At 43.6% G+C, this 20,453-nt stretch overlaps 1 protein-coding gene across 1 annotated transcript in view; it reads right to left on the bottom strand.

Moving 5' to 3' along the window:
* LOC124039876 (oxysterol-binding protein-related protein 7-like) overlaps positions 1-20,453 on the bottom strand; it is a 22,745-nt gene extending 2,292 nt beyond the window's left edge. Inside the window, exons 1-18 of the mRNA XM_046356382.1 lie at positions 20,231-20,453; positions 12,316-12,561; positions 11,937-12,077; positions 11,804-11,857; positions 11,600-11,713; positions 10,119-10,280; positions 9,593-9,746; positions 6,408-6,529; positions 5,830-5,928; positions 5,516-5,539; positions 4,864-5,035; positions 4,671-4,762; positions 4,376-4,538; positions 3,426-3,709; positions 3,007-3,144; positions 2,838-2,901; positions 2,585-2,663; positions 2,186-2,481 (exon numbers count right to left, since the gene is read on the bottom strand). Coding sequence (XP_046212338.1) covers positions 2,186-2,481; positions 2,585-2,663; positions 2,838-2,901; positions 3,007-3,144; positions 3,426-3,709; positions 4,376-4,538; positions 4,671-4,762; positions 4,864-5,035; positions 5,516-5,539; positions 5,830-5,928; positions 6,408-6,529; positions 9,593-9,746; positions 10,119-10,280; positions 11,600-11,713; positions 11,804-11,857; positions 11,937-12,077; positions 12,316-12,456 — 2,299 coding nt within the window. The 5' untranslated portion in view covers positions 12,457-12,561; positions 20,231-20,453. The remainder of the gene's footprint in view (positions 1-2,185; positions 2,482-2,584; positions 2,664-2,837; positions 2,902-3,006; positions 3,145-3,425; positions 3,710-4,375; positions 4,539-4,670; positions 4,763-4,863; positions 5,036-5,515; positions 5,540-5,829; positions 5,929-6,407; positions 6,530-9,592; positions 9,747-10,118; positions 10,281-11,599; positions 11,714-11,803; positions 11,858-11,936; positions 12,078-12,315; positions 12,562-20,230) is intronic.

Below are 20,453 nucleotides of genomic sequence, written 5' to 3'. Positions count from 1 at the left end.
AACCACAATGTCTTTAGTTAGCATACCACGAACCATGAGAAAATGTCCTAAAACACCGATGTATCTTAACAAGTGGTGTGTATTCATGGATGCCAAGGGAAACCAGGCTTGCCCAAAACGTTTATCAAGAAAAAAAAGAAACAAACATTTAAAAAATGATTTATCTTTCGTCTCTCTGTGTTCATAGATTTCCTTCAATATGCAAGAGGCTGAATGTATCTGACCGGAGAAAGCATCAGAGCGAGTGAAACAGTGCCCCTCTGTCTCAGTATGTGTAGCATATCTATTTGATGCTGTCTGGTTAAAAAGAGTATGACATTGTTGCCGCCCGTAGCATTGAATGTAAGGGGAGCCAGCGAGCATTTGGCCTACCTTGATATATATATATATATATAATATATATAATATATAATAATAAAAATAATAGCCAATCAGTGTTGAGCTAAACTGAGTGAGCTCTGCTGTGAATAGTCCTGGCGCACCCAAAAAAAAGTGTCATGACTGGGCCCTACACCCAAACAAGGGCACTGCGTTCATCCACCTCTGGCCTGCTCGCCTCCCTACCACTGAGGAAGTACAGTTCCCGCTCAGCCCAGTCAAAACTGTTCGCTGCTCTGGCCCCCCAATGTTGGAACAAACTCCCTCACGACGCCAGGACAGCGGAGTCAATCACCACCTTCCGGAGACACCTGAAACCCCACCTCTTTAAGGAATACCTAGGATAGGATAAGTAATCCCTCTCACCCCCCCCCTTTAAGATTTAGATGCACTATTGTAAAGTGACTGTTCCACTGGATGTCATAAGGTGAATGCACCAATTTGTAAGTCGCTCTGGATAAGAGCGTCTGCTAAATGACTTAAATGTAAATGAATACAGATATGCATCTGTTGGTCACAGATACCTTTAAAAAAAGGTAATATCAGAAAACCTGTCAGTATCTGGTATGACCACCATTTGCCTCATGCTGCGCGACACAGGGGCAGAGGGTAGCCTAGTGGTTAGCGAGTTGGACTAGTAACCGAAAGGTTGCAAGTTCAAATCCCCGAGCTGACAAGGTACAAATCTGTCATTCTGCCCCTGAACAGGCAGTTAACCCACTGTTCCTAGGCCGTCATTGAAAGTAAGAATTTGTTCTTAACTGACTTGCCTAGCTAAATAAAGGTCAAATTAAAACATCTCCTTCACATAGAGATGCTGATTGTGGCCTGTGGAACGTTGTCCCACACCTCTTCAATGGCTGTGCGAAGTTGCTGGATATTGGAGGGAACTGGAACACCGTCGTACACGTCGATCCAGAGCATCCCAAACATGCTCAATGGATGACATGTCTGGTGAGTATGCAGGCCATGGAAGAACTGGGACATTTTGAGCTTTCAGGAATTGTTTACATATCCTTGTGACATGGAGTCGTGCATTATCATGCTGAAACATGAAGTGATGTCGGTGGATGGATGGCACGACAATGGGCCTCAGGATCACGTCACGGTATCTCTGTGCATTCAAATTGCCATCGATAAAATGCATTGTCCGTATCTTATGCCTGCCCATACCATAACCCCACCGCCACCATGGGGCACTCAGTTCACAACGTGAACCAGCAAACCGCTCGCCCACATGATGCCATACATGATTCACGCAGACGGTGTCTGCCTTCTTCCCGGTACAGTTGAAACCGCGATTCATCCCTGAAAAGCACACTTTTCGAGCGTGCCACAGTGGCCATCGAAGGTGAGCGTTTGCCCACTGAGGTCGGTTACAATGACAAACTTGCAGTCAGGTCAAGACCCTGATGAGGATGGCGAGCACACAGATGAGCTTCCCTGAGACGGTTTATGACAGTTTGAGCGGAAATGATTCCGTTGTGCCAAGTCCCAGTTTCATCAGCCGTCGTGGTTACACGTGGTAACAGCTCTGGTGGACATTCCTGCAGTCAGCATTTGAATTGCATGCTCCCTCAAAACTTGAGATATCTGTGGCATTGTGTTGTGTGACAAAACTGCACGATTTAGAATGACCTTTTACAACTTGGTCTTTCTAAATAGGCTTCCTACATACTACATATTTGTATTCAATGGGTGTCGAACATAATGAGTCCAATTTTCTTTACAGGAGAAATAAAGCCTTTATACAAGATGTATGCTTTAAACTCTCTGAGTTTTTTCCCTGTGTGGGTGGGATACTCACTTGGCTTCCAGATACACTGCGGAGTGGGAAAAGTGTCACAGAAGATGCCCTCATGCCACAACCCGCCGAACCGGTGGATAACACTCCCAGTCTGGTCCAGCACAGTGCCCTGCACCTCGTTCTTGATGGTGTCCGAACCCCAATAGCGGGACTTGACAAAGGTGATCTTACAAGTGCACGCGTTGCTGTTGAGGTTACGGATGATAACCTCCCCATAGTGCTCCAGGTAGCGTTGCTGGCTCAGGACATTATGGACACAGGTCACTACTTTGTTCCACTCATAGTGGTCCCCGAACCTGAAAGAGTGATTGAAGGTAGAGTATTTCACATTTTATTTTCTAACAGCTAGAGAGAGTAGACAGTAAAGATGGCCACCAGGATGGCCACCAGGACACGTACCTTGGGAGAGTGACGTTCACGATCCCTGTTGGCATGATCTCCAGTGACTTTCCCCAGAACTTATTCTTCCATCGCTGGTCTGTTCAGGTGAGATAAATATGTTGTGTTCCATGAGAAACATTATTGATACAAGTGTACGATATTATAGTTACAACAACAAAAAAATCTAAAATGGTTCAAGGCAAATGTTAAGACGCTTACCGCTAGCTGACTAGAAGAAAGGTTTTGCTCGTTTATAATCAAGAAATCTCACCCTGCCACAAGGAGAAGTTATCTGAGTCAGCGTGACACGCAGAGATGGGGGGATGGTGGCAGACCTGATGAAAGACAAGAATGGTCTAGTCTGAATCTGACAGAACTAGTCTGGCCTGGTCGCTCTTCAGTTCTGCTGAGGGATGTCAGAGAAGGTTCAGTCCTCCTACCTGCTCACTGATGTAGCGGAAGCCCTTGTCCTCTCTCAGACATTCATAGGTCTCCCCCAGGAGTGGATTAAAGGGCTTGTAGCGGTTGCGGTAGTGAGCTGTAGCATAACCAGAGATGGCAAAGGCACCAATGTAGACCTGCGCAAGAACAGAGAAACACCTTCAGTCTTCTAATCTAACATACTGCAGCTGTCGTTACGGGGTTTCATTTCAATCCTGAGGCTCAATGTATACTGTACTCTATCATATACATTTGACAGTATGGAACATCTTTATCATAGTTTATTGATGTGAAAAAATGCTGCTACTTTGAGCACTTTCCCATTCAGTGTCTTTAAGATGTATCTAAAAGCCGTACATCCTTTGCGTTACCAAATATTAAAGACATATACATTAATGTATTTAAATAAAATCTTTACCATCCTCTGGTAGGGGTCCTGTGTGTTGTTGGCAATGTCCAGCAGCTCGGAGTACTCCAGTTCCTCACACAGTCTTTGTATCAGGTTGATAGGCTCGTTGAGAGCAGCAGGCATGGAGACACGGGACAGGTCCTTGCCTATATTGTTGTAGAGGATCTGCATCAGGCCCACATGGGCATTCTCTGGGCAGTGGGCAGGCAGAGTGGTACGGCGGCCAGTGTTCATGGGCACAACACTGTTGGGAGCCTTAGAGATGCTGGCACGGTACTCACGAGTGGCCGAAGCTGTGAGGAAAATGTATAAAAGTTTCAATACATTGAAAACAACATATTTCATTTTTGTACATTTTTACCCCCTTTTTCTCCCCAACTTCGTGGTTACGATCTTGTCTCATTGCTGCAACTTCCCAACGGGATCGGGAGAGGCGAAGGTCGAGTCATGCGTCCCCCGAAACATGACTCACCAAGCCGCGCTTCTTAACACCCGCTCGCTTAACCCGGAAGCCAGCTGCATCAATGTGTCGGAGGAAACACCGTTCAAGTGACGACCTAAGTCAGCCTGCAGGCGTCCGGCCCGCCACAAGGAGTTGCTAGATCGTGATGAGCCAAGTAAAGCCCCCCTGGCCAAACTTTCCCCTCACCCGGACAACGCTGGGCCAATTGTCTGCCGCCCTATGGGACTCCCGGTCATGGATCGAACCCCAGGCTGTAGTGACACCGCAACACTGAAAAACGACTTCTAATTGATAACTGGTTATAGTGTGTGTGTGTGTGTGTGTGTGTGTGTGTGTGTGTGTGTGTGTGTGTGTGTGTGTGTGTGTGTGTGTGTGTGTGTGTGTGTGTGTGTGTGTGTGTGTGTGTGTGTGTGTGTGTGTGTGTGCGTGCGTGCGTGCGTGCGTGCGTGCGTGCGTGCGTGCGTGCGTGCGTGCGTGCGTGCGTGTTCACACTCACCATGGCCCTCCTCAGGTTCAGAGTTGCTGGTGGTCCTGTCGCTCAGACCAGACTCGTCAGACTCAGAGGAGCTCCCATTCAGGACGTCGTCACTCGCATCAAAATACTCTGCTGCAGAGTCTGTCACTGAGGGCGTGCGGCGGGACTCGTTCCCAGATGCAGTCTAAAGAGAGGGGAAGAGTGACGAACAATAGACACCATGAGAAAGACAGCAAAACAGACAGAATCGGTGACGAAAAGCACTCACAGGTCTATTGTAAACCAAACCTATCTCTTTGAAGGTGTGTACCCTCACCTCAGCCTGTGTGGTTGATTGGTGGTAAGTGTCCTGCAGTCTCTGACGCTCCTGGGCCAAGGCCTCATGCACAGACTTGAGGGACGTGTGCACTGATGGGGACAGGAAAATCAAGAATTCACATTTAGCATCAATAGTAACAGTAACACCTGAAGGCAAAGTGTGTGTGTGTATGTGTGTATTTGGCTCTGACCTCTTTGGGACAAAGTACAGATGTCCTGCTGGATCTTCTTTCCTTCAGCAGAGGTGTTGGTGGGAGGGGACAGCTGGGAGCAGACGTAGTCTGGGATGGAGGGTACATAGTCTGGGAGGGAGGGGACAGACGCACCCAGTTGGGAAGAGCTGTTCAGGTGACTGGAGGACAGCTACAAAATTGAGGAATGGTGAAGAATGAAAAAGTAGAACAAACAGAATAGCCATTGTCTACAGTATTTGTCAGTCACTGATTCCCCGCATTAGTGAGATGTTAAATATGTTCAAATGTAGATGGAAAATTAAGGAGAGCTGTGTATAAGCCATGCAATATAACTACTATGGAAGGCTAAAAGCTAACGTCAAGTTCTAGGAGCATGTATGTCCTACAAGGTTTTAGCCAAAACAAATGTCTTATTTCTCAAACTTTTATCACAACTACAATTTGAAAACGTCCATCTGATAGCAATGTTTACTGTAAAGTCGTTGCTTTACTCTGTCCCTAAAGTTACATCTGATATGATGTTACTTTCCATTGTAAACAAATATACCCCTTTGTCTATATTTGGCTGTCTGGACAACATGGAAGAGCTAAATTAGGACTAGTTGTTCCATGCTTTGGCAGTCTGCCTAGTGTCATAGTCTTGACTCACCGATTTTGTAATCCCACGAAAAGGCTTTGGATTAAAAAGAAGTCTAAAAGTTATCAGGGGATTGGGTTGGCTAATACACAAAAGCAACACATTCTATTCATAACAGATTGGTTAGTGGTACACGATCACCGTTAGGAATTTCAGGATTTGGGGGATTTAAAAATATCTGAATATTAGTACCAAATCCATTGGAAAATTCACTGGAACAATATCCATAAGTCAGAACTAAAAGGTGAGTCTAAAGTTTTCCTAAATCACCTTCACATTTAATCTAAGAACCACAGCTAAAACCAAATGCTTTATGTGTTACAAACCTGTCTTACCATTCCGAGGGCCTCCACCCTTGACATTGTGCGTGAGTGACCCCATATCTTGCCAGACCTGGACTTCTTGGGTTTCTCAAGGGAAAGATTCTTGGTGGAATTAAAAAACAGACTCATCTTAAATCACTGAACAGGCATCCCATTGTGCACAGACATGAATTCAACGTGAAATCAACCCAACATTTCACCCCGTCATTGGATTTAGTCTAGTTGGGTGAAGACAATATGAAATTCCCTTTTCAAAGTCATCACGTTGAATGTTTTGGTTGAAATGGTGTGGAAACAATGTTAATTCAACCAGTTTTTGCCCAGTGGGATGAGCCAGTTGTCTCATTACATTACTACATTCGAGCATATCTCACACCCTTGTCCTGAAACTCACTGGTATGCCTAGTTCCAAAGTCACCCCTAGCCCCTGGGAAAATGTGTAGACATGAAACATCTGGTTAAGTGTTGATATTTGATCCTATCCTCTGAGACGGCTGGGGTGGAACCATTACCACATTGCTAAACCTATCCTAGGAAGTTTTAGATTGGAACTGGGCCGTAGTGGTGTTGCGTCATCTCACCTGCATGCTGATGATGCGCCGCAGCTCTCCATTGGTGAAGGCTTGCTGCCCCCCCTCCAGTGACTGCAGCCTCTGGACCAGCCGGTTCAGCTCAGACAGGTCCAACTGACAGCGGTTCAGCTCTGCAAAAACAATACAGATGCTGTTAAGGGCAGGTCCTAGAACAGTTCTATTGGGGAGTTAAGAGCAAAACACTTGTATCTCCTAACTGTGGTCGTCCATGATTCATGATAATTAGGAGCTATAGATATTGTTTGCATGAGTACAAAAAAAATCCTATATTTATACCGTTTGGCAGATGGCTGCTGTTTTGCAATACCATAACCAATTGTGCTATTGTGTATGTTTTTTCGGGTTATTTGTAACTTGTAACTTACTTTGTACATAATGTTTCCGCCACCATGTCTTATGACCGAAAAGAGATTCTAGACATCAGGACAGCGATCACTCACCCCGTACTTGAGGAATAGTTTTTCATCAAAGAGTCGGACGGGAAGGATTTACTTCAGACGCCCGACAAGGCCCTCATCCCCGTCATTCGCAGGAGAAAGAGACGGAGCTATCGGGGACCAAGGTCCGGGATCCGTCACCGAGAGGGTAATCTACCTTTATCATCAGTCATATTAGCCAACGTACAATCAATTGATAATAAAAATAGACGAACTACGATCACGTATATCCTACCAACGGGACATTAAAAACTGTAATATCTTAAGTTTCACCTAGTCATGGCTGAACAACGACAAGAATAACATAGAACTGGCGGGTTTTAAGCTTTTTCGGCAGGATAAAACAGTGGCCTCTGGTAAGACAAGGGGTGGTGGTCTATGTAAACAACAGCTGGTATACAAAATCTAAGGAAGTCTCAAGGTTTTGCTTGCCTGAGGTAGAGTATTTCATGGTAAGATGTAGACCACACTATTTACCAAGAGAGTTCACATCTGTATTTTTTTGTAGCTGTCTATGTACCACTACAAACCGATGCTGGCACTAAGACCGCACTCAATGAGCTGTATACAGCCATAAGCAAACAGGAAAATGCTCATCCAAAGGGGGCGCTCCTAATGGCCGAGGACTTTAACGCAGGGAAACTGAAATCCGTTTTACCTATTTTCTAACAGCATGTTAAATGTGCAACAAGGGAAAAAAAACTCTAGACCACCTTTACTCCACACACAGAGATGCATACAAAGCTCTCCCTCGCCCTCCATTTGGTAAATCTGACCATAATTCTATCCTCCTGATTCCTGCTTACAAGCAAAAACTAAAGCAGGAAGCACCAATGACTCGGTCAATAAGAAAGTGGTCAGAAGAAGCAGATGCTAAGCTACAGGACTGTTTTGCTAGTACAGACTGGAACATGTTCCCGGGATTCTTCCAATGGCACTGAGGAGTACACCACATCAGTCACTGGCTTCATCAATAAGTGCATCGATGGCGTCGTCCCCGCAGTGACCGTACGTACATACCCCAACCAGAAGCCATGGATTACAGTCAACATCCACACTGAGCTAAAGGGTAGAGCTGCCGCTTTCAAGGAGCAGGAATCTAATATATAATAATAATATATAATAATAATATATGCCATTTAGCAGACGCTTTTATCCAAAGCGACTTACAGTCATGTGTGCATACATTCTACGTATGGGTGGTCCCGGGGATCGAACCCACTACCCTGGCGTTACAAGCGCCATGCTCTCCCAACTGAGCTACACAATGCCCTCCGACAAACCATCAAACAGACAAAGCGTCAATACAGGACTAAGATTGAATCGTACTGCACCGGCTCCAACGCTCGAGGGATGTGGAAGGGATTGCAAATTATTACAGACTACAAATGGAAGGACAGCCGCGAGCTGCCCAGTGACACAAGTCTACCAGACGTGCTAAATTACTTCTATACTCACCTTGAGACAAATAACACTAAAGCATGCATGAGAGCATCAGCTGTTCTGGATGACTGTGTGATCACATTCTCCATAGTCGAGCAAGTTAGACCTTTAAACAGGTCAACATTCACAAGAACGCAGGACCAGACGGATTACCAGGACGTGTACTCTATGCATTTGCTGACCAACTGGCAAGTGTCTTCACTGACATTTTCAATATGTCACTGATTGAGTCTGTAATACCAACATATTTCAAGCAGCTCACCACAGTCCCTGTGCCCAAGAACACAACCTGCCTTAATGACTACCAACCCGCAGCACTCACTTCTGTAACCATGACGTGCTTTGAAAGGCTGTCATGGCTCACATCTACACCATTATCCCAGAAACCTGAGACCCACTCTAATTTGCATACCACCCCAACAGATCCACAGATGATGTAATCTTTCCCACCTGGACAAAAGGAACACCTATGTGAGAATGCTATTCATTGACTACAGCTCAGCGTTCAACACCATAGTGCCCTCAAAGCTCATCATTAAGATAAGGACCTTGGGACTAAACATCTCCCTCTGCAACTGGATCCTGTACTTCCTGACGGGCCGCCCCCAGGTGGTAAGGGTAGGGAACAACACATGTGCCACACTGATCCTCAATACGGGGCCCCTTAGTGGTGCGTGTTCAGTCCCCTCCTGTACTCCCTGTTCACTCATGACTGCATGACCAGGCACAACTCCAACACCATCATCAAGTTTTCCGATGGTATGCTTGATCACCAACATCAATAAGAGGTCAGAGACCTGGCCGTGTGGTGCCAGGACAACATCCTCTCCCTCGACGTGATCAAGACAAAGGAGATGATTGTGTACTACAGGAAAAGGAGGACCGAGCACTCCCCATTCTCATCGACGGGGCTGCAGTGGTTGAGAGCTTAAAGCAGATTGAGAGCTTAAAGTTCCTTGGTGTCCACATCACCAACAAACTATCATCGTCCAAACACACTAAGACAGTCGTGAAGAGGGCATGACAAAGCCTATTTCTCCTCAGGAGACTGAAAATATTTGTCATGGGTCCTCAGATCCTCAAAAGGTTCTACAGCTGCGCCATCAACCTGACTGGTTGTATTACTGCCAAACCTGGATAACACTGGGCCAATTGTGCGCCGCCCTATGGGACTCCCAATTACGGCCGGTTGTGATACAGTCTGGATTCGAACCAGGGTACCTGTAGTGACGCATCAAGGGTGTACAAGGGTGTACATGGGTGTACTTTGTATACAAGATAAGAGTGCAGTACCTTCAGCACAGCTGTCTGGGTCATGAGTCTGTTGTAACCAGGCTGACACTTTCCCATTCACCCCAGGGTTGACCGAGGGAAACTCTGACAGTGTTGGTGCAGCTGTCTCACCCATGTAAGAGCCTGTAGTGCTTTGGTAGTGTTGGTAGGAAGACTGGTATACGAGAGAGAGAGAGAGAGAGAGAGAGAGAGAGAGAGAGAGAGAGAGAGAGAGAGAGAGAGAGAGAGAGAGAGAGAGAGAGAGAGAGAGAGAGAGAGAGAGAGAGAGAGAGAGAGAGAGAGAGAGAGACAGACAGACAGACAGACAGACAGACAGACAGACAGACAGACAGACAGACAGACAGACAGACAGACAGACAGACAGACAGACAGACAGACAGACAGACAGACAGACAGACAGACAGACAGACAGACAGACAGACAGACAGACAGACAGACAGACAGACAGAGAAGAAAGAGAGTCAATACAAGACTATGAACCACCATCATTACCAACAGAGACTGGATCTCTACAAAGAGAATTTACCACGTCCTGCATGCCGTTCCGCTGTGCTAGTCCAGCCACACTGGTACCCTGGGACAAGGCCTGGAGGAAGCCATTGTGCACTTGAGCAGCCTCGTTCTTCTTGAACATGCGGTGGGCACTCAGCTTGGTCACCCAGATGTAGAACAGTTCATGACTCTTGGCCTAGGAGACGAAAGAACAGGAAGAGTGGCGTCAAGTTCATTTGAATTACTACAGGCATCTAAAAGTAATCCCAAAAAGATCATCCAACTCAACTGTTCTTCAATTTAACCTTGGACAATACTCAACTTAGTTTATTAAGTTGTTTAATCATAATGTACACTGCCGTTCAAAAGTTGGGGGTCACTGAGAAATGTCCTTGTTTTTGAAAGAAAAGCATTTTTTTTGTCAATTAAAATAACATCAAATTGATCAGAAACACAGTGTAGACTTTGTTAATGTTTTAAATTACTATTGTAGCTGGAAACGTCAGATTTTTTTAATGGAATATCTACATAGGCGTACAGAGGCCCATTGTCAGCAACCATCACTCCTGTGTTCCAGACGCCTCACAAGTCCTCAACTGGCAGCTTCATTAAATACTACCAGCAAAACACCCGTCTCAACGTCAACATTGAAGAAGCGAATCCGGGATGTTGGCCTTCTAGGCAGATTTGCAAAGAAAGAGAGATATCTCAGACTGGCCAATAAAAAGATTAAGATGGGCAAAAGAACACAGACACTGGACAGAGGAACTCTGCCTAGAAGGCCAGCATCCCGGATTCGCCTCTTCACTGTTGACGTTGAGACTGGTGTTTTGCTGGTACTATTTAATGAAGCTGCTAGTTGAGGACTTGTGAGGTGTCTGTTTCTCAAACTAGGCACTCTAATGTACTTGTGCTCTTGCTCAGTTGTGCACTGGGGCCTCCCACTCCTCTTTCAATTCTGGTTATAGCCAGTGTGCCCTGTTCTGTGAATGGAGTAGTATACAGTGTTGTACGAGATCTTCAGTTTCTTGACAATTTCTCACATGGAATAGCCTTCATTTCTCAAAACTAGAATAAACTGATGAGTTTCAGAAGAAAGTTATTTGTTTCTGGCCATTTTACACCTGTAATCGAACCCACAAATGCTGATGCTCCAGATACTCAACTTGTCTAAAGAAGGTCAGTTTTATTGCTTCTTTAATCAGAACAACAGTTTCAGCTGTGTTGACATAATTGCAAAAGGGTTTTCTAATGATCAATTAGCCTTTTAAAATTATAAACTTGGATTAGCTAACACAACGTGCCATTGGAACACAAGAGTGATGGTTGATGATAATGGGCCTATGTACACCTATGTAGATATTCCATAGAAAAATCTGCCATTTCCAGCACAATAGTCATTTATAACATTAACGATGTCTACACTGTATTTCTGATCAAAAATTAGCTTTTCTTTCAAAAACAAGGACATCACTAAGTGACACCAAACGTTTCAATGTTAGGGATGGGGCATACCTTCATGTGATATAGAATGTCTCCTGCATCCAAATTGATACGATTGGATTTCTTGTTGATTGACATGACTGCAAGGCTGATATCTAATGAACCATGGAGCTTTCCCCTTGTGATCTTTAAAGTAAAAAATAAATGCTTTCCATTATTAATGGGGAGGTTTTCATAATTTAACTAAAATATATAATTAAGGGAATGTGCACTTACATCTTGTTGGGTTTTGGAATATCGCAAGATCCCTGTTTCCAACACAAAGTACCTCTGAAAGTAGGATAAACACATGAATTAAGGCCAAAATGAACTAATTTCCAAAATAGTGATGAATGGACAGTTTGCTGACCTTGTGCCAGCCTTTCAGGGGCCATTTTCTCCTCTTGTGGAGGTATCCTTCACAGATGCCTGGGATGGACAGGTCCTGGGGGTTGTCACCTGACGTCACGTCCACCTGAAGGTCGTCCATCACCTCCCAATCTTTAATGTTCTGAGGGTGAAACAACACCATAACAAACACATCAACAACCATCTAGAGACAGTCCAGTTGTTTGTGAAATGTTAACATCCAGTTTGAAGTTTTGTTTGGATATTTGATATTTAAACAAGTGCAGGATGGGCCTAAAACTCCTTACATATAGAATGTATTTAGTTCTGTCAGTGACTGTGAATGTGTTGATGTTGATTCTTTGTCATTGTGACTCTCTTGGTGGAAGAGACATACTCACCCGGGAGTGACGGGAGGAGGCAGTGCTACTGCTCCGAGAGTGGGTGGGCTTGTTGCAGGTGGGAGGGGTCTTCTCCAGGCCACTCATCAGCGATTGGCTGCGGTTGAGCGTGGCCCCGTAAGGATTTTGAAATGATTCCATTTTTGAAATTATAATGTCAGGCTTCCCTCCCTTGTGTTATAATGGTAGATTTTTCAGTGAGACTGTCCTGCTACAAACTCCCTGTCATTTCAGGAGGGTATGGGTCTGAGAAAGAAAGTAAAACACATGAAATGTGAGCAATAATCAAACAACCTTTACAGAAATAAACTATGACTTATGTGGACAACACAGACACTGTACGTGGAAGGTTTTGAAATAGTTGTTATTTAAGATGATCTCAATGGCATCTCAACGGAGCTGCATTCTTAATAATACTAAATCCTATGCACCCTTCCCCCAGGTGTCCAACACACCCGAACACTGACACAAATCTGTGAAACATACTAAACTTCGGAGGACTTGAGGGGACTCACTCTAATCTGGTTCCCAGAGAGATGATTCACTTGAACACATGGCCTAGGCTTACCTGGATTGTACTGGATCTACCTTGTTCACCTCAGAAAGACTGTCAGTAAACAAATACTCTCTCACTAAAGACAAATCTATGCAGTGCTATAATTCTGCAATAGTAGCCAGCCTCACATCAACATCTGGGGTAGACCAAATGGGTGTGGAAAGGGACCATCAGCACTGGCGTGTAGCTTTTTTTGAGTAAATTGCCCATTCTGAATTGGACAATTGTTTGCTGCAATTATGTGAATAAGAGGCTGAAGAGACTCTTCAACATGTTTGATTCACAAATCTCTTGCCTGAGGTCGTTGCATGAAGATATGAGGCCTGTATTCATAACTTGACAGCAGGTGTTATTTCTAAAATACTAAAACCACATCTAGGTCTTGGCAAATGGTTTCAATGGGGGCTTGTGACAGAACCTGAGATCCCTCTCAGCCTTGAACTACAGGTATTTGTGCTACTAAGCTATTTAAGATCAATGTCAGAATTCCCATCTAGTGTAATAACCATTTCCATTTCAATATACAGTAAAGGAAGAGCCGTGATATCAGAGGCCATTGCCTGTAGGCTAGTAAGAGTTGTATAGTTGTGCTCACTTCCTCCCAACAGGCTGGGAATCTGAGAACAGGATTAGCAACCGTCCTTCTAATTGGCTTAGCCAAGTCTTTTTTTTAGCAACACCCCGCCTGCACATGCAATAATGACATCACAAGGCAGAGAACACTGAAGCTAGTGGTGACAACAAAACAAAGTTTGAGGCCTATGTATGGGAGTGCTAGGTCTATGCAAAAGTGACACGTCTACAGCCATCAAAAACACAATAGATGATGTGTGTTAGGCTGTGAGGCTGTGTGTCCATGTGCACCCATGCAGGCTTGGCTTGGCTTGGTGCTACATGTGATGGTTGAGGACAGAGGTAAGGATGGGTGCCTCTCTGACCTCAGTCAGGAAAGCATGTGGCAGGAACTGGATAATGAGATTTGCTGCTAGCCAAGCTTCAAGCTTGCTTACTCAACACAGAAAAATACACAATTACAGTGCATGCTCCGTGTATTGCCTTGCATGGCATTTTTAAGCGGGCCATTTGTCCATTGGATTATGAATACTATGTGGGGATGTTGCATGCTAGGTGATGTTTATGGTTTACATTTGATCACACCAATTATCTATATGTTCAAGGGACCACTTCCAACTAACTGAATCCATTTCTTTTATTTTGACAGGGAGTCAATGGAGGACGAAGGATATGTCAAAACCGTCAAATAGGCCGGCACGATCTAAACGTGAATCGATTCACAATTGCAACTCGGTTCTAGAAACATAAGGCCCTCTACTTTCATATCACGTCAAAAGGATAAATGTGTCACACCCTGATCTGTTCCACTTCTCGTTGTGATTATCTCCACCCCCCTCCAGGTGTCGCCCATCTTCCCCATCATCCCCCGTGTATTTATACCTGTGTTCTCTGTCTGTCTGTTGCCAGTTCGTCTTGTGTCTTCAAGCCTACCAGCGGTTTTTGTATCAGCTCCTGCTTTTCTCCCCATCTCTCTTTTCGCATCCTCCTGGTTTTGACCCCTGCCTACACTGAGCCCGCGCGCCTGACCACTCTGCCTGCCCCTGAGCCTGTCTGTCATCCTGTACCTTTGCCCCACCTCTGGATTACCGACCTCTGCCTGACCTGAGCCTGTCTGCCATCCTGTACCTTTGCCCCACCTCTGGATTACCGACCTCTGCCTGACCTGAGCCTGTCTGCCATCCTGTACCTTTGCCCCACCTCTGGATTACCGACCTCTGCCTGACCTGAGCCTGTCTACCATCCTGTACCTTTGCCCCACCTCTGGATTACCGACCTCTGCCTGACCTGAGCCTGCCTGCCGTCCTGTATCTTTGCCCCTGTTGCTCTACTAAACATGTTTACTTCGGCACGGTCTGCATCTGGGTCTTACCTGATTCCTGATAAAAAGCTAAATATACACATGTCCTGACGTATTTCACATCCATAGTAACCTTACTATAAGGTTATTATCGTAAACTAAAAATGGAACTAAAAAGAATCATGAAAAAACTATTTAGTAAACTGAAATTAAATAATTAACAAACCCATTTGAAAAACTAAAACTCTACTGAAACTATTATCTTTGACTCCAAAACTAACTAAAATAAAGTAAAAATCATGAATTATGTTCGTATACTACATAGACACACCCGGCCTGCACAGCAGTGTAAAGGAAAACTGGAATATAACATTGCAGATAAAGTTTGGAATGACAATTTCATGTGTACAACATCTAAAGAGCTGCATCACTATACTGAGAGCTTTGCCGTCTCTAAAAGGACGATTCACTGTTGGGGTAAGTTTCTCAAAAACAAGTGAAATCTCAAAAAAGATGTCTGGACCTTTCTATAACATACAAAAAATAGAGATTTGGTTGTAAAAATACAACTTCTCCTTTAAGCCTCGCCTTCAATTGCTCTTTGTTGTTACGGAAATGTACCCACTACTACGGTTTACTTTGTGCATCTACGTCATCTCGATGAGTCTACGTTTATAACTAACCAAACCTATGACCTGACCCATCACCTTATGTATTACTGCCTCACAGTGGCAATAGGTTATATCCCTAAAAGTACAAAACCTATAGGCTACAACCCATAGCGGAGTGGCTGCGGTTACGGATTTTCAGGAACCCAACTTGCTCTTTGCTAAAAATACAAAGATTTCTACGCATGCGGGATCCATTAGTCTACCTCCTTTCAGCTGCTGCTCAGTGCTGTCACTGTGAGTTCACAGATAGAACAAGGGGCCAGCTGTTTCACTGTATGTATACATCTGTATGGAGTGAGGTGGCACTGGGCCGACATTCGGATGATTTTCTCACCAAAGAAAAGTCCCATCTCAATACAGTTTTCTATTCCCAAAACTATTATCAGTTGCAAACAGAGTACACTAAGTTTTGTAGACGTGACCCTTTGCCAAAATATTGTTTACAAGGTGTGCAAGGGTAAATTTAGTTATTGTATACGTGTACTTCACAGAGAAGGCGTTCCCTAACAGAAATATGCAAATACATGCTAGAACACGACAATAGGATCTCGCTAGCGCATGCTTGGCTCTGCCCACCTCCTTGCCTATTCTGCTCACTATGCTTAATTTAATCCCATTGAAAACGACACAGATGAACTATCTTGGGTTGGTTATAAAATATCTTTAGTGACTTCGCTGCTGCTTGAACACAAATCAGTTCGAACAAACTTCCAACTGGGCACAAACTGGTGGAATCAACGTTGTTTCAACGTCATTTTCCAAAGTATTGTGGCGTGGAATCTACATGGAATGTACATTGTACCTTCAAAGGGGAATTAAGAACTATTCTACCTCGCTGATATACTGTTTGCGTTATTTAAGCAATAAGGCCCGAGGGTTGTGGTATATGGCCAATATACTCCCTTGTGCATTATTGCATAATTATAAACTGCTTCAGCCCTGAATACTGATTTGCTGACAGCCGTGGTATACAGTACATTCAGAAAGTATTCAGACCCCTACACTTTTTCCACATTTTGTTACGTTTACAGCCTTATTCTAAAATCGATTAAATAAAGTAAGAGCCTCATCAATCTACACACAATACCCCATAATGACAATGCGAAAACTGTTTCTTTACATTTTTGCAAAAATAAAAAAATAAAAAACCGAATTACCTTATTTACATAAGTATTCAGACCCTTTGCTATGAGACTCGAAATTGAGCTCAGGTGCATCGTGTTTCCATCGATCATCTTTGAGATGTTTTTACAATTTGGAGTCCACCTGTGATAAATTGAATTGATCGGACATGATTTGGAAAGGCACACACCTGTCTATATAAGGTCTCACAGATGACAATGCATGTCAGAGCAAAAAGCAAGCCATGAGGTAGAAAGAATTGGCCGCAGAGCTCCAGGACAGGATTGTGTTGAGGCACAGGTCTGGGGAAGGGTACCAAAACCTTTCTGCAGTATTGAAGGTCCCCAAGAACACAGTGGCCTCCATCATTCCTAGAGCTGGCCGCCCGGCCAAACTGAGCAATCGGGGAATAATGGCCTTGGCCAGGGATATGACCAACAACCCGATGGTCACTCTGACAGAGCTCATAGGATAATCTTGCAGAATGATAACCATCTCAGCTGGTGCTTCAACAAAGTACTGAGTGAAAGGGTCTAAATATTTCAGTTATTTGTATTTTTATACATTTTCAATCATTTATACAAACCTGTTTTTGCTTTGTCAGTATTGGGTATTGTGTGTAAATTGATGAGGGGAAAAACTATTTAATTCATTTTAAAATAAGGCTGTAACAAAATGTGGAAAAAGTCAAGTGGTCTGAATACTTTCCGAATGCACTTTATCAAACAGTAAATGACAGGTATGCAAAAAATCATGTATTTTCTTCTGTTGGTAACCAGTTCATAATAGCAATAAGGAACTTCGGGGGTTTGTTTTATATGGCCAATATACCACGGCTAAGGGCTGTGTCCAGGCACTCCGTGTTGCACTGAACAGACCCTAGCCATAGTATTTTGGCCATATACCACACCTCCTCTGGCCTTATTGCATAATTATACCATTGCATTGTTGAATACTCGTTTCTGATTAGCTTGAAGGACATTCTATTATTATTTTCCATAGAAAGCATAGCCCCTTGACTATCCCTTACATAATGCACGCTCTAGAATGCCCTTCAAGCCAATCAGAAACAAGTATTCAACAATGCCATGGTATTAGCGATATTGAATTGTGTTTGGTTGTCAACGCAACCAAATATCAACATTTGAAGGAGATATATATTTTACTTGGATAGTTCCATCTGTACCACTGTCTGGATTTAATTCCAGTTTGTTTTCAAATGAATAATGTATATGTTGGATTCACATCTCCATTTCAATAGGATGTTTGGTTGAGATGGAGACGTGAATCCAACATATCAATTATTCATTGTAGACAAACTAGAATTAACGCCAGACAGTGGCACAGTAGCACAGATACTTATCCAAGATAAGTATCATTCAAATGTTGATATTTGGTTGTGTTGACAAGGAGATGATTGTGTACTACAGGAAAAGGAGGACCGAGCACGCCCCCATTCTCATCAACAGGGCTGTAGTGGAGCAGGTTGAGAGCTTCAAGTTCCTTGGTGTCCACATCAACAACAAACTAGAATGGTCCAAACACACCAAGACAGTCGTGAAGAAGGCACAACAAAGCCTATTCCCCCTCAGGAAACTAAAAAGATTTGGCATGGGTCCTGAGATCCTGAAAAGGTTCTATAGCTGCAACATCGAGAGCATCTGGTTGCATCACTGCCTGGTACGCCAATTGCTCGGCCTCTGACCGCAAGGCCACAACCCAGTACATCACTGGGGCTAAGCTGCCTGCCATCCAGGACCTCTACACCAGGCGATGTCAGAGGAAGGCCCTAAAAATTGTCAAAGACCACAGTACGCTGCTGCTACTCTCTGTTTATCATATATGCATAGTCACTTTAACTATACCTTCATGTACATACTACCTCAATTGGGCCGACCAACCAGTGCTCCCGCACATTGGCTAACCAAGCTATCTGCATTGTGTCCCGCCACCCACCACCCGGCAAACCCTCTTTTACGCTACTGCTACTCTCTGTTCATCATATATGCATAGTTACTTTAACCATATCTACATGTACATATTACCTCAATCAGCCTGACTAACCGGTGTCTGTATGTAGCCTCGCTACTGTAATTTTTACTGTTTTATTCCTTTACCTACCTATTGTTCACCTAACACCTTTTTTGCACTATTGGTTAGAGCCTGTAAGTAAGCATTTCACTGTAAGGTCTACACCTGTTTGTATTCGGCACACGTAACAAATAAACTTTGATTTGATTTGAAATAGCTGTGCAGCGACACTTCCCATCCAACCTGACAAGAGTTTGAGAGGACCTGCAGAGAAGAATGAGAGAAACTCCCCAAATAGAGGTGACCCAAGCTTGTAGCATCATACCCAAGGAGACTTGATGTTGTAATAGCTGCCAAAGGTGTTTCAACAAAGTACTGAGTAAAGGGTCTGAATACTTATGTAAATGTGGGGGGGGTTAAATACATTTGCTAAAATTGAGAGAAAAAAAAACAGTTTTTGCTCAGTCATTATGGGTATTGTGTGTAGATTGATGAGGGGAAAAAACAATTTAGTCCATTTCAGAATAAGGCTGTAATGTGGAAAAAGTAAAGGGGTCTGAATACCTTCCTAACGCACTATATAGGTTCGTACCTAGGTTCCCCAATGGTGGAACAAACTCCCTCACGACTCCCTCACGACGCCAGGACAGCGGAGTCAATCACCACCTTCCGGAGACACCTGAAACCCCACCTCTTTAAGGAATACCTAGGATAGGATAAAGTAATCCTTCTCACCCCCCCCCCCCCTTAAAATATTTAGATGCACTATTGTAAAGTGGTTGTTCCACTGGATGTCATAAGGTGAATGCACCAATTTGTAAGTCGCTCTGGATAAGAGCGTCTGCTAAATGACTTAAATGTAAATGTAAATGTAAATGTTTTGCCTTTTGAATTAGATTTTTTTAAATTAAACACATTTTTTTACTTCTTCCAATGACTTGCCAAACCTCGGTCTGGTCTGTCGAATCTGCTTTGCGACGCGTTCCTAGAAGTATCGCGATGTTGTGCCTCTGGGATTGAAAACTCTGATGCCACTGTCTGACAATTGCGTGAGTGTACCACAGACAGGGTGGAGGTGGTGATCAAACAAATGAGTCAACTTGCTATGTGGTTAAATAATACAAACTACTTGTTGTTCTCAAGAAAGCACTATGCAAAAAGGCATAACCTTGGGCCTCATCACAAGGGTTAAATAGGGGCAAGGAGGCTCTTATCTAAAGCCCATTATGAATTTTTGTCCCACACAATTGACTCATGGTCTGAACTGAACAAAACCATTTTAATTAAGCATGGCACAAGTTTAAAATGTGGGATATTTTTTCTCCAACCATCCATTGATTAAACATCTCCTTAATACCCAGAAGATCCTAGTCTGATTAATGAAGTGCTTAATAAAGTGTTTAAAAAAAATGTATTCTATACTAGCCAAATCTATAATTATTTGATTTATTGCAATATTTTTGTCCGATAACAACACTTTGAAATAGGTCAACCCAATAAATACTGTAGCTTGTTTTGGTTATGTGGTTGTTTGTTTAGTTGGCTAAAGTGTGAATGTTGAAATTGCAATTCATATACAATTCTTGGAAATTCCCCTTTCCTGAAAAGTCATCTCGTCAAACTACACATTCAATAAATGCAAATATCAGTCTGTGTGCTTACCTGAAGTTCATGTGTGACCACACTCATCATGGTAATTATTTTTTCTTCAAATGTCCAACAAACTTTGTGATTTCCCATTTGTTTGTCAAATCACAGAGCCTTACCATATCGTTGACCATGGCTTTCTCAACAAATATGCAGGAAAAACAAGAAATGCCTTCAAAAAGTGTTGTAGAAACGGCCAATGACGGCTTCCCTGTCCTCAAGCAATGAGTAAAATGCG

This window comes from Oncorhynchus gorbuscha, linkage group LG07, assembly GCF_021184085.1.
Source record: "Oncorhynchus gorbuscha isolate QuinsamMale2020 ecotype Even-year linkage group LG07, OgorEven_v1.0, whole genome shotgun sequence".
NCBI lineage: Eukaryota > Metazoa > Chordata > Actinopteri > Salmoniformes > Salmonidae > Oncorhynchus > Oncorhynchus gorbuscha.
Note: the sequence above shows the minus strand (reverse complement) of the source record. Positions and strands in the feature narration are given on the sequence as shown.